Source organism: Carcharodon carcharias, chromosome 7 (assembly GCF_017639515.1).
Source record: "Carcharodon carcharias isolate sCarCar2 chromosome 7, sCarCar2.pri, whole genome shotgun sequence".
Classification (NCBI taxonomy): Eukaryota; Metazoa; Chordata; class Chondrichthyes; order Lamniformes; family Lamnidae; genus Carcharodon; species Carcharodon carcharias.
Window position 1 is genome coordinate 166,104,383 of NC_054473.1, and position 15,161 is coordinate 166,119,543.

General features: G+C 41.5%; 2 protein-coding genes across 3 annotated transcripts in view; both read left to right on the forward strand.

The window, feature by feature from the left end:
* The window catches only part of LOC121279627 (glycine cleavage system H protein, mitochondrial-like), a 36,190-nt gene extending 29,204 nt beyond the window's left edge, over window positions 1-6,986 (forward strand). The window contains exons 4-5 of the mRNA XM_041190808.1: window positions 226-357; window positions 4,653-6,986. Of these exons, the coding sequence (XP_041046742.1) occupies window positions 226-357; window positions 4,653-4,750 (230 nt within the window). The 3' untranslated portion in view covers window positions 4,751-6,986. The remainder of the gene's footprint in view (window positions 1-225; window positions 358-4,652) is intronic.
* Window positions 6,987-13,872: 6,886 nt separating this feature from the next.
* Window positions 13,873-15,161, forward strand: part of gan (gigaxonin) — a 109,649-nt gene continuing 108,360 nt past the window's right edge. For both annotated transcript variants that reach the window (XM_041190988.1, XM_041190987.1), the window contains exon 1: window positions 13,873-14,090. In XM_041190988.1, the coding sequence (XP_041046922.1) occupies window positions 13,900-14,090 (191 nt within the window). In that variant the 5' untranslated portion in view covers window positions 13,873-13,899. The remainder of the gene's footprint in view (window positions 14,091-15,161) is intronic.

Below are 15,161 nucleotides of genomic sequence, written 5' to 3' on the forward strand. Positions count from 1 at the left end.
ATGAAATTAGGAATGGGAGTAGACCATTCGTCCCTTCGAGCCTGCTCCGTTTATTTGATAAAATCATGGCTGATCCGATCGTGGATCTACTGTGCTGTCTACCCCCTATAATTTTGGTCTCCCTTGTAAATCATTAATTTATCTATGTCTAATTTATCTAATATTTTCAAAAGTAATCATCAGTACTGTACAAAGTGTATTGTGTGGCAAACATTCTTTTCTCAGATGAATTTGGTGCTCTGGAAAGTGTGAAAGCTGCTAGTGAATTGTATTCACCCCTGACTGGAGAGGTAACCGATGTAAATAAGGCTCTTGCTGACAATCCAGGACTAGTCAATAAATCCTGCTACGGAGAAGGTATATGAATTATTTATAATAAGCTTTCAGATGCATGGGAGCTTAAACTTTTTCAGTAAGCTGGAACTACTCTGTGATTTCTTTTTTTTAAGCTGAATGTTTATGGCATTTTGGGGGGAGTGGTGGCTGGAGACTAGGGTATTTTTCATGACAGCAATGTGAGACTGGTAACCAGTAATGTGATTTCCATTATAATCAGCATAATTTTGTTGTTGACTTATTTCAAATCCAATTATTCAGTGTCATTTAAAATTATGCCTAAAGTGTATTTTGGGGCTTTGGATATTAAAGTATTTCAATTTAACGTTCTTGAAGGTGGCTTCATATTGCCGTGTAGTTTCTATTATCTGAGCTTCAATTACCTGCCAGAATGTTCACAAAACAAAAGTTTTGCATTTGACATTGCTTCATTGATACTAATCCTTAATATCACAGCTCTATATTCATTTTGTAATATTATTGTTGTACTCTACATTCTTGACCATAAGGTGCTGCTGTATTATATGGGCAAGACTGATATTTGAAGAGTATTAACTTTCTTCCAATTTCCATTGGCCATCAGAAAGATCTCTTGTAACATGGTGGATAATGAAAGTTTCACTGTTTTCATACAAACGGGAACATTATCAACAAAATGTTTGCTTTGCTCTTGTCCTTGTCTACTCAACTAATGAAGTTGTCACCAATTCTTATGTTGATTTGCAGAACTTTTATACTTTTATGATCAAAATACTTGATCTCATTAGTTTCTAATTAGTAAACCTTTCATCTGCACCATTCTTAGTCAGAAACAGTCACATCTGTGGCCCTGATGGCCCTGCATCCATATGAATTCATTTTTTGAGGAACCAGACTTCCACTCCATGATGACATATGGCATGACTGCTTCAAGTCTTAGTCTTGTTGCTTTTCCATAGCTAATCTCGGAGTAATTTGAAGGAATTATCCTGGAGAGCAACATTAACTATTAGCTCCTCTTTTTCCACCAGAAGCTATTACTGCCAACTTCACGCAACTGCATCCTCAAATTTAAGGAACTCATCGATTTCTTTTCCAGAAATCAAGGCTATGTGCTCAATTGCTCATGCCTCCTCTGGTAAATTTTACCACCCTTTAAAACTTCAGCCTCCTTGATTGAGTGCTCACTTCAAATTGGGTTGGTTACTTGGAAATGTGCAGAGCAGGAAAAATGTTGAATGTGGCCATCTTCCACTCTCCTCTTTTCATCTCCCAACATGCTGTTAAACTAATTCCTGAAGCCCATCACCTTCAGTTCCCTCCCTGTTATGCTTCTGATTCCCCTCCTCAACCCATTACATCAACACACTCTCTGTCTTCTGGCTCCACTCCCATCTCTCTCAGCATCACTGCTCCCATCCTGGAAAAAACCCTCCTTTCTTGCATTCCTACTAAATATTGCATCATCTAAAATCTTTCATTGTCTTTTGAATATTGGAATATGTTGTTACTTTGGAATTATCTCATCCATACCTATTTAGACCCTCCAGTTCAATTCTATTTCCAGCCACAACGCTGAGACTGTGCTGTTCAAAATCACAAACAGTCTGAATGTGAACTTGACTTGCATCATCTTCTCATCCTCCTGAATTTTCTCTGCTGCTTTGGGACTATCAATCACTCCAAACCCTTCTATCGTTCATTTCTATTGTTCTATTCATTTCTGCTTTCTCAAGGCCATATTTATAACTCGCAATTTTGCAGTGCAGGGATAATTTTCTGAATTCCTCTAATTGGTGAGGAGGTTTAATGGACAGAGATTCATGGGTGGCATGCCTTTTACTTCCCATTACGCATGACCAATATTCAAGGCCCCTTCACCAGTAATGCATACTAGAGATGTTGGCTAAAAACAAAAAAACTGCGGATGCTGGAAATCCAAAATAAAAACAAAAACAGAATTACCTGGAAAAACTCAGCAGGTCTGGCAGCATCGGCGGAGAAGAAAAGAGTTGATGTTTTGAGTCCTCATGACCCTTCAACAGAACTTGAGTTCGAGTCCAAGAAAGAGTTGAAATATAAGCTGGTTTAAGGTGTGTGTGTGGGGGGCGGAGAGAGAGAGAGAGAGAGAGAGAGAAGTGGAGGGGGGGTGTGGTTGTAGGGACAAACAAGCAGTGATAGAAGCAGATCATCAAAAGATGTCAACAACAATAGTACAAAAGAACACTAGGTGTTAAAGTTAAAGTTGGTGATATTATCTAAACGAATGTGCTAATTAAGAATGGATGGTAGGGCACTCAAGGTATAGCTCTAGTGGGGGTGGGGAGAGCATAAAAGATTTTTTAAAAATTTTAAATTTTTTTTTAATTTTTTTTTAAGATAATGGAAATAGGTGGGAAAAGGAAAATCTTTATAATTTATTGGAAAAAAAAGTAAGGGGGAAACAGAAAGGGGATGGGGGAGGGAGCTCACGACCTAAAGTTGTTGAATTCAATATTCAGTACGGAAGGCTGTAAAGTGCCTAGTCGGAAGGTGAGGTGTTGTTCCTCCAGTTTGCGTTGGGCTTCACTGGAACAATGCAGCAAGCCAAGGACAGACATGTGGGCAAGAGAGCAGGGTGGAGTGTTGAAATGGCAAGCGACAGGGAGGTTTGGGTCATTCTTGCGGACAGACGGCAGGTGTTCTGCAAAGCGGTCGCCCAGTTTACGTTTGGTCTCTCCAATGTAGAGGAGACCACATTGGGCGACTGCTTTGCAGAACACTTGCGGTCTGTCCGCAAGAATGACCCAAACCTCCCTGTCGCTTGCCATTTTAACACTCCACCCTGCTCTCTTGCCCACATGTCTGTCCTTGGCTTGCTGCATTGTTCCAGTGAAACCCAACGCAAACTGTAGGAACAACACCTCATCTTCCGACTAGGCACTTTACAGCCTTCCGGACTGAATATTGAATTCAACAACTTTAGGTCATGAGCTCCCTCCCCCACCCCCACCCCCTTTCTGTTTCCCCCTTCCTTTTTTTTTTCCAATAAATTATAAAGATTTTCCTTTTCCCACCTATTTCCATTATTTAAAAAAAAAAATTTTTTAAATTTTTAAAAAAAATTTTAAAAAATCTTTTATGCTCTCCCCACCCCCACTAGAGCTATACCTTGAGTGCCCTACCATCCATTCTTAATTAGCACATTCGTTTAGATAATATCACCAACTTTAACTTTATCACCTATGTGTTCTTTTGTACTATTGTTGTTGACATCTTTTGATGATCTGCTTCTATCACTGCTTGTTTGTCCCTACAACCACACCCCCCCCCTCCACTTCTCTCTCTCTCTCTCTCTCTCTCTCTCTCTCTCCGCCCCCCACACACATACCTTAAACCAGCTTCTATTTCAACTCTTTCTTGGACTCGAACTCAAGTTCTGTCAAAGGGTCATGAGGACTCGAAACGTCAACTCTTTTCTTCTCCGCCGATGCTGCCAGACCTGCTGAGTTTTTCCAGGTAATTCTGTTAGAGATGTTGGCTGCTGTTTCTCTTTGCTTCGTCATCTTTTGTGTACTTTCTGGTTGCATCCTTGATCCTTTTTCTATCATTCATGTTTATCGTCTGTGAAGGACAGGATCAGCTTCCTCATGTATGATGGTGACTCTTGTCTAACTCGCCATTTCTATCAATCCCAAAGCTGTGGCTACACCCTAACTTCCTGTTCATGATTCAATCCTGCATGAGCCAAAAGTGCCTTCAGCTTAATAATGACTTAATGTCATGAAGAAAGGTGATTGCTGTAGATCTTGCTCTCCCCAGAACAGAACAATTTAAATGTCTCTTTCTTTCCCCCCCCCCCCCCCCCCCCCCCCCCACCACCACCACCACCACCACCACCACCACCACCACCACCACCACCACCACCACCACCACCACCACCCACCAAATCAGGCAGATTAATTGGGTTATTTCTGGAAAAATACTGTCTCCACACAGTATTAGAATTATTTTTTATAGATAACACTCAAGTAACTTCAGATTTTGGCCTGTATTTTATTTGCTAGAAATTGAATGAAGGTTCTTTCCCTTTAATTAAATCATTTTGGGATTCAGAAAGTATGTTTTCTGCAAGAAGAAGTATTTGATTTTAAATAGACTTGAAATTCATCTGAAGTAAATCTTGAAATTTCTTCCAAAAACTTCCGTGTAGTTCTGAAGTAACTTAGGAAGTGAAATGTATTGATATTAATACTTCTAACTTCGTGTTTCATTTTTTATGCGAAACCATATTTATCGTGAAAGTGGCAATTTGGGTAACATTTTTCATGTAGTGACCTGGTGATTTTTCTTGACAGGTTGGCTCATTAAAATGACAGTTGATAATCCTGCTGAAGTTGATGAGCTGATGGATGAAGAGAGCTATGAGAAATTCCTAAAGTCCATTGAAGACTGAGTCACTCTTCATTCCTAGCAATAAAAATTGCACGTCTGTTCCCGTGTACTTTAGCAGTGAGAGTGATGGGTTGTGTATCGAGACTCTTGGCTTAACAAGCAAGAGTAATTTATAAGGAATGCAGTTCAATGTGATCCTCTTAAAAGTAGTCATAATGGAAATAGGTGAGATTTCTAAAAATGACAATTAACCTACACAATCCTCCTGGTTTTACAATATCTCAGCAACTGAAAGATGAGCAATATATTGGCCGTAAATTTTTAACCATTCAACTGTAGGTTGTAATTAACTTCAAATTTTTATTTGATACAATGCAACTAGTCAATAATGTATAAAGCTGGTCACTATGGCACTGAAATCATGACAAGGTCTGTTTTTGACCAATGGTATTATGGTTATGTTGTGAATTTTGTTTTTATTATTTTCAGGTTATTTTGTTCTCTTTAAAGCCATGATGTTCACTTTTTAAATGGCCTCAGCTGTTATTTTTCTACAGATTAAACCACAATTTAATGGCGGGTGGCTAATTGGTAATAAAACTGACATAACTGGAAAACCCCACGACTGTTGTATTTTCTGGTTCTACTTGCATTGTATAGTTAATACAAAGTCTACACTTTTTCATTTTATAATGGTAAATGGTCTTGATTCATTCAGTTTCTATAATGCAATACTTCATATTTATAAAGTACCAATTGAACGTCTGCCATTTTGAGATCTGCTAGGGTTTATAGTGAATAATAGAAGCAACATAATACAGTGCAGGAGCGATTACAATATGTACACCTACCTTTTTATTGTGGTTTGTACATTTGTACCACTTTTCCATGTTTCTAGATAATGATTTTTGCTTCTCATTTAGGATGTCAACGAAGGAGTTTCATGGGCTGCAGCATTTATTTCAGCATAAAAGGAGTAGGACTATTCCATATTGTAGAGATGATTCTGCAGAGTACCCCAGTCAGAATTTTACTCATTTGGCATGTAAAAATTGAAACAGTTTTTTTTTGTGTGGGTTGAAAGAGGTATGTGGTGGGTTTGCACAAATAGGTAGTAATTTAAACATATCGATAACTCAAATATTTTATTGGAGTAAAGATAATTTCTAATAAAAATCAAAAAGGTCCAATCCTGTTTCTGCACAGGGGTTAGGTTAATTCAACAGTAGCTAAGCATGTGCCAGCTGTCTACAGGTGGCCAATGTTTTGTGAGATTCGTATTAATTTGCAGTGGTAAATATATAGGGTATCCAGTTTTGTTCCACAAGATATGTAGTTTCGCGTACATCAATGTATTTGGTTAATAAAGGACTAATAAATTATGTAAAGTATTTGTAACTCGGCAATGTATTTCTTTGTCGAAAGAAAGGGCAGTGGTGATTGTACGGAGTAAACTGCATATCAGTCTTCAGACAGAATTGTGTTGTTTTGTAAATCAATTCCTTGGCCCAAACACTGATCTCAATAGATAGAAACTGAGTATCTTGTAGGATTGTCAAAGTTCCCCTTAAGAAAGAAATTTTAAAGAATTTCCACATCTTCCAAGATTGCAACAGAATATAAATCCAGGAATGGACATTTTTGAATCTAGAATTTAAGGATTGTATCGGACAAGTAATGAAAGTCATTTGTTAATTAGAAAGATATTATAGTAAAACCTCTAAAATAAAATGAAATACCTGAAGATTGTAGATTAATGTTTTGGGTTATTTCTAGGACTTCACTGGGCTTCAAGAAAATGTTTGCATCGATTTTTCTTGGATGGTAACAAGTGTTAAGCTGCATTTAACCCCAAACATCCTTGCACAAATATCACTCTCATAAAATTGATGTAAGGGACTAATGAATTTCATTACAACTGAAAGAACAAAAGACTAGGCCATTCAAATAGATGAAGGCTGATCTGCACCTCCACTCCATTTAGCTGCCTTTGTTCCATAAACCCTTGTTACTCAACATAACACAAATCTATCAATTTCAGTCTTGAAAATTTCAATTGATGCAGAACTTATTGCCATTTGAAAGAATAAGTTCCAGATTTTTTTGTGAAAACTTCATCCTGATTTCACTCCTAAGTGGCCTGGCTTTACTTAAATCTTTTGTTCTTGTTTTTCCCCCACCAAAGAAAATACCTTTTCTATGTCTATCCTATCAAATCCCTTTATCATCTTAAACCTTTAGAAGATTCAGGCATGATCTCATGTAATCTCAGAGAAATATAAACTACATTTATGCAATCAGTGTCTATTTCCTGAGGTTCGGTGCCTGGAACTGAATGTGGTAATCCAGAATGGGATATGACCAAAGCGCTCAACTTAGCTTCAAGGTAGCGTTTGACCAAGTGTGGTGTCAAAAAGCCCTAGTAAATGAAATCAATGGGAATGGGAGAAAACTCTCCACTGGTCGGAGTCATCCTAGCACAGAGGAAGATCGTTGTGGTTGTTGAAGGACAATCATCTCATCCCTCAGACATTGCTGCAGGAGTTCCTCAGGATAGTGTCATGGCCCAACCATCTTCAGCTGCTTCATCAATGACTTTCCTTCCATCATATGATCAAAAGTGGGATGTTTGCAAAGTGTTCAGTTCTATTTGTAACTCCTCAGATAATGAAGCCATCTGTACCTGCATGCTACAAGACCCGGACAACATTCAAAGTCTTGCTGATATGTGGTGCAAATATTGCTTGCTACTTAAGTGCCAGGCAGTGACCATCTCCAACAAGAGAGAATCTAACCCTTGACATTCAGCAGCATTAACATCACTGAATTCCTCACAATCAATATCCTGACAAACTGAACTGGAGCAGCCACATAAATTCAGTGGTTCCAAGAGCAGGTTAGAGGCTGAGAATTCTGTGGTGCGTTCCTCACCACATGGCTTCCCAAATACTTTCCACAATCTACAAGGCATAAGTCAAGAATCTGATTGAATACTCTCCATTTGCCTGAATGAGCACAGCTCCAGTACCTAAGAAGCTCAGCACTATCCAGTACAAAGCAGCTTGCTTCATTAGCAGTGCATCCACCACCTTAAATATTCACTCCCTCACCACTGTAGGGAGTGCCGTTTACAAGAAGCATGCAGCAACTCACCAAAGCTCCTTCAACAGCATCTTCCAAAATCCGCAACCTTTACCACCTGGAAGAACAATGACAGCAGATGGAAGGGAACACCACCACCTGCAAGTTCCTTTCCAATTCACATACCATCCTGCCTTGGAAATATATCGCTGTTCCTTCAGTGTCACTTGGCTAAAATCCTGCAACTCCCTTCCTAACAGTCCTGTGGGTGCATCTACTCCACATGGACTGTAGTGGTTCAAAAAGGCAGCTCACCTCCATGTTCTCGGGAAATGTCAGCATACATCCACATCCACTGAACAAATTAAAAAACACTCACTTTTGAATCTCGACCCCGTTAACATAAAGGACAAAACTGAAATAGCCTTTTTGATTACTTTTTTGTACATACGTGCTATTGTTGTCTAATTTCTATTGTTGTATTTAAAACATAAATACCTCAATGTTTTTCTGGACAGATGTGATGTTAATAAAAGCAAAATACTGTGAGTGCTGGAGATCTGAAATAAAAACAAAAGAGTTGGAAAACTCAGCAGGCCTGGTAGGCTCTGTGGACAGAGAAATAGATGTTTTGAGTCCAATATGATTCTTCTTGATGTGAGGTTATCCTGATCCTAGAAAACTTCTGTAATTATAAATAGTATTTATTTTCTTAGTTGCCCTAATGTAAAACTATTCATTTTTGCTGCTGTGAAGAAGGAAAAATAATCACAAAGGTTCAGATTTTTAAAATAAGACATCATAGATTTTTGCTGAGGTGCCTCAAGGAATTGCTCTATTTTTAGTTATGTATTGATTATTCCAGCTCCCTTGAAGTTCAACTCAAATCCAATCCAATTGTATTTTTCTTATGGATACCACTGGTTTGGGGTGGGGGTGGGGGTGGTGGGGGTGGTGTGGGGGGCGGCTGCATTATGGAGCCTGCAAGAGTGGGAAAGGTATCTGGCAGGTTCAAATTTGGAGATTAACTCAGTGGTGTGATTGTGGTGGGTTGGGCCTCACTCCATCCCATGGCAGTTTCCTACTTGTAATACGTTTGTAATTGTGAATACTCGTTACCTTAAAGATTTTTGGAATTATGCCCGACCTTCGTTAAAAATTCAATGGTGCACGATAATTTTGTGGCACCCAGTTCCCATTCCTTTGAAGGTGGCATGCAACAGTTAGCTTTGTGTAGCTGTGTTTGAGGTCAGCAGTTTTCCTCGTTGACCCTGCAGCACAAGGGAGGGGAGCAGGAGCGTGGCAGCTTGTATGGTGGCTCAGGACTGGCAAGGATCAGTCAGTGGTGAGGGGAGGGGAGGGGAGTCTGTGGAATGGGACGTGGGGCTTAGAAGAGTGGAACAGGGTACCTAGAGAGGACAAGCGATGGGCTCGGAGGCATGGATGAGTGAAGTGGGAAGGGCCTAATGATGGGGGTGTAGTGGGGGGTGCATGGTGGGAGCAATCGGTCAAGGTAGGAAAATGAGGGGCTGAAAGGGCAGTGTCAGTGCTGTCCCACTTGTGGGTCCATCTCAAGATGTTAGCTGGCAGATTCCTACAGCATTTTCAGTTCAATTTCAATTATCCCCACTGAGAATGATCACAGACAATGTCCTTTACAATACACAGAATGGAGGGACAGCTGAGCCAGCAAGTTCAGCCATGTCTCACACACTGGCAAAAATAACACTCAATACCAAGACGAACAAAAAGAGTAAATGCAAAAACACAACATTGTTTCTTCCACTAAAGAAACGTCCCTAACTTTTCTGTAACCATCAATGCGTGCCAACCATGATCTCTGATAAAGCTAGTCTCAACAAACAACGATAATGCCCAGCCACCATGAATAAAGTGAAACCAATCAGATATGAAATATTTACAATGAAATTTAAATTTTAAAAATACATGTGTCACCTTCATGTTCTCAATTCGGTGAATGCCAATGGAGTTGGGCAGTAAAGTTGGGGCCGTGATGCAAAGGCTCCTTGTTTGTCCAGGAAGCTCTTTTATAACCACGCCTACTTGCTGACTTGTTAGCTAATGGCAGGTTTCAGCACTGAAAAGCTTCCCCTGCTGCATGATCTCACATGTCTCCATTGCATGCCGTCGGCACTTTAAATATTAATTCTAATTGTGTGGGAACCAGCAAAAAGTAAGAGAGCAGAAGTGGAGCAGAGTTCTGCTGTCGGGAATGGCATAGCAGGGTTAAAATTCTGCTCTGTGTATGTGTGTGTTTTGTTAAAGTATACTATAGCAGCATACCATATAACAGTATACCCAGCAGTATGCCATAGCTGTATATTCAGCAATATACCATAACAGTATATCCAACAGTATATCATAGCTGTATATCCAGCAGTATACCATGTCAGTATATCCAGCAGTACACCATATGTCAGTATATGCAGAAGTACACCATATATCAGTATATCCAGGAGTACACCATATATCAGTACATCCAGCAGTACATCATATATCAGTATATGCAGGAGTACACCATTTGTCTGTTTATGCAGGAGTACACCATATGTCAGTATATCCAGCAGTACACCATATGTCAGTATTTGCAGTACACCATATGTTAGTATATGCAGGAGTACAACATATGTCAGTTTATGCAAGAGTACATCACATATCAGTATATCCAGGAGTACACCATAGGTCAGTATATCCAGCTGTACACCATATGTTAGTATATTCAGGAGTACACCATATGTCAGTGTTTCCAGCAGTACACCACATGTCAGTATATCCAGCAGTAGACCATATGTCAGTATATGCAGGAGTACACCATATGTCAGTGTATCCAGCAGTGCACCATATGTCAGTATATGCAGGAGTACACCATATGTCAGTATATCCAGCTGTACACCACATGTCAGTATATGCAGGAGTACCCCATATGTCAGCGTATCCAGCAGTACACCAAATGTCAGTATATGCAGGAGTACACCATATGTCAGTATATCCAGCAGTACACCATATGTCAGTATATGCAGGAGTACACCATATGTCAGTATATCCAGCAGTACACCATATGTCAGTATATCCAGCAGTACACCATATGTCAGTATATGCAGGACTACACCATATGTCAGTATATGAAGGAGTACACCACATGTCAGTATATGCAGGAGTACCTCATATGTCAGCGTATCCAGCAGTACACCAAATGTCAGTATATGCAGGAGTACACCATATGTCAGTATATGCAGGAGTACACCATATGTCAGTATATGCGGGAGTACACCATATGTCAGTATATCCAGCAGTACATCATACATCAGGAAATGAAGGACTACACCATATGCCAGTATATGAAGGAGTACACCACATGTCAGTATATGCAGGAGTACCTCATATGTCAGCGTATCCAGCAGTACACCAAATGTCAGTATATGCAGGAGTACACCATATGTCAGTATATCCAGCAGTACACCATATGTCAGTATATGGAGTACACCATATGTCAGTATATGCAGGAACACCCCATATGTCAGCGTATCCAGCAGTACACCAAATGTCAGTATATGCAGGAGTACACCATATGTCAGTATATCCAGGAGTACACCATATGTCAGTATATGCAGGAGTACACCATATGTCAGTATATCCAGCAGTACATCATATGTCAGTATATGCGGGAGTACACCATATGTCAGTATATCAAGCAGTACACCATACGTCAGTATATGAAGGAGTACACCATATGTCAGTATATGCAGCAGTACACCACATGTCAGTATATCCAGCAGTAGACCATATGTCAGTATATGCAGGAGTACACCATATGTCAGTATATCCAGCTGTACACCATATGTCAGTATATGCAGGAGTACCCCATACGTCAGCGTATCCAGCAGTACACCAAATGTCAGTATATGCAGGAGTACATCATATGTCAGTATATCCAGGAGTACACCATATGTCAGTATATGCAGGAGTACACCATATGTCAGTATATCCAGCAGTACATCATATGTCAGTATATGCGGGAGTACACCATATGTCAGTATATCAAGCAGTACACCATACGTCAGTATATGAAGGAGTACACCATATGTCAGTATATGCAGCAGTACACCACATGTCAGTATATCCAGCAGTAGACCATATGTCAGTATATGCAGGAGTACACCATATGTCAGTATATCCAGCTGTACACCATATGTCAGTATATGCAGGAGTACCCCATACGTCAGCGTATCCAGCAGTACACCAAATGTCAGTATATGCAGGAGTACACCATATGTCAGTGTATCCAGCAGTACACCATAGGTCAGTATATCCAGCAGTACACCATATGTCAGTATATGCAGGAATACCCCATATGTCAGTATATCCAGCAGTACACCATAGGTCAGTATATCCAGCAGTACACCATATGTTAGTATATTCAGGAGTACACCATATGTCAGTGTTTCCAGCAGTACACCACATGTCAGTATATCCAGCAGTAGACCATATGTCAGTATATGCAGGAGTACACCATATGTCAGTGTATCCAGCAGTGCACCATATGTCAGTATATGCAGGAGTACACCATATGTCAGTATATCCAGCTGTACACCACATGTCAGTATATGCAGGAGTACCCCATATGTCAGCGTATCCAGCAGTACACCAAATGTCAGTATATGCAGGAGTACACCATATGTCATTATATCCAGCAGTACACCATATGTCAGTATATGCAGGAGTACACCATATGTCAGTATATCCAGCAGTACACCATATGTCAGTATATCCAGCAGTACACCATATGTCAGTATATGCAGGACTACACCATATGTCAGTATATGAAGGAGTACACCACATGTCAGTATATGCAGGAGTACCTCATATGTCAGCGTATCCAGCAGTACACCAAATGTCAGTATATGCAGGAGTACACCATATGTCAGTATATGCGGGAGTACACCATATGTCAGTATATCCAGCAGTACATCATACATCAGGAAATGAAGGACTACACCATATGCCAGTATATGAAGGAGTACACCACATGTCAGTATATGCAGGAGTACCTCATATGTCAGCGTATCCAGCAGTACACCAAATGTCAGTATATGCAGGAGTACACCATATGTCAGTATATCCAGCAGTACACCATATGTCAGTATATGGAGTACACCATATGTCAGTATATGCAGGAACACCCCATATGTCAGCGTATCCAGCAGTACACCAAATGTCAGTATATGCAGGAGTACACCATATGTCAGTATATCCAGGAGTACACCATATGTCAGTATATGCAGGAGTACACCATATGTCAGTATATCCAGCAGTACATCATATGTCAGTATATGCGGGAGTACACCATATGTCAGTATATCCAGCAGTACACCATACGTCAGTATATGAAGGAGTACACCATATGTCAGTATATGCAGCAGTACACCACATGTCAGTATATCCAGCAGTAGACCATATGTCAGTATATGCAGGAGTACACCATATGTCAGTATATCCAGCTGTACACCATATGTCAGTATATGCAGGAGTACCCCATACGTCAGCGTATCCAGCAGTACACCAAATGTCAGTATATGCAGGAGTACACCATATGTCAGTGTATCCAGCAGTACACCATAGGTCAGTATATCCAGCAGTACACCATATGTCAGTATATGCAGGAATACCCCATATGTCAGTATGTCCAGCAGTACACCATAGGTCAGTATATCCAGCAGTACACCATATGTCAGTATATGCAGGAATACCCCATATGTCAGTATATGTGGGAGTACACCATATGTCAGTATAACCAGCAGATGGCACCATCCTCAAGTATAAATCATGATAAATAACACAAATAGAGATCCACATGTGCAAAACTATTTTAAAATACTGAAAATCAAATAAAAATACGAACGTGAGCAATATAAAACTGGTCCATGGATAGCAACCAGGAACATCACAATGAACAATTTGAATGGCAGCGGTGGGGGGAGTCCCGCTGTCCCTTTGCGGGATTGTGAAAGAAACGCCTTTCGGGAGCTGTGGTTGTTGGCGGGAGCCGTAGTCGCGGGGTGATGAGGGCTGGAGCCGGCGACACAGACTGGGTGTGGGAGCAGAGTGAGGATGACGGCGGAGCGAGGCGGTGGCGGGGGCTCGGTGTCCATGGTCTGGGACCCCCAACACGCCAACAAGCTGCTGAAGAGCCTCAGCTCCTTCCGGGAGGAGCCGCTGTTCTGCGACGCGGTGCTGGTGGTGGAGGGTCAGGAGATCCCGGTGCAGAAGAACCTGCTGGCGGCGGCCAGCCCGTATGTCAGGTCAGTGAGAGAGGGAGAGAGGCGCGGGGGACGGGGGACGGTGGTGGGGGGCAGTGCAAACCCCGGGGAGAGAGGGGGGGTGCTGGCCTCCTGCACCCCCAGAGCTCAGGGTCTGCACCCCCCCCACCCCCCTCCCCAGCTTGATAGGGAGGGCCTCTCTGGGATAAATCTAAACTGAAAAATCAGTGTGTTGTCACCCTCAGGGCAGGGAGTCTTCAGCTGCCTCGCCCTTTGCAGTGACCGAATTAAACACATTTACACTTCCAAATCCACAGGAAACCTACATGTGTCTCCTCCCTGGCTCAATCGGTAGCACGGTCTGAATGACAGGGTCCTGGGTTCAAATCTGGGCTTACCATTGACCGGAAGCTGAACTGGACCAGCCACGTAAACGCTGGTTACAAGAGCAGGTCAGAGGCTGGAGTCCTGTGACGAGTAACTCACCACCTGACTCGCCAAAGCCTGACCACCATCTACACGGCACAAGTCAGGAGTGTGATGGAATATTCCCCACTTGACTGGATGAGTGCAGCTCTAACAACACTCAAGAAGCTTGACACCATCCAGGACAAAGCAGCCCATTTAATTGGCACCACATTCACTCCCTCCACCACCGATGCACAGTAGCAGCAGTGTGTACTGTGGCAGCAGCAGGAACTCACCAAGGCTTCTTGGACAGGACCTTCCAAACCCATGACTACTCTCATCTAGAAGGACAAGGACAACAGATACATGGGAACACCACCACCTGGAAGTTCCGCTCCAAGCTACTCACCATCCTCACTTGAAATATACCATTGTTCCTTCACTGTTGCTGGGTCAAAATCCTGGAACTCCCTTCCAAACAGCACTGCGGTTGTACCTACACCACATGGACTGCAGTGGTTTAAAAAGGCAGCTCACCACCATCTCAAGGGCAATTGGGGACGGTCAATAAATGCTGGCCTAGCCTGCGATGCTCACATCCCATAAATATTTTTTTAAAAAAGTCAAGGCTGACACTCCAGTGCAGTACTGAGGGAGCACTGCGCTGTCGGATGTCCTGTCTTTCAGACAAGATATTAAACCCAG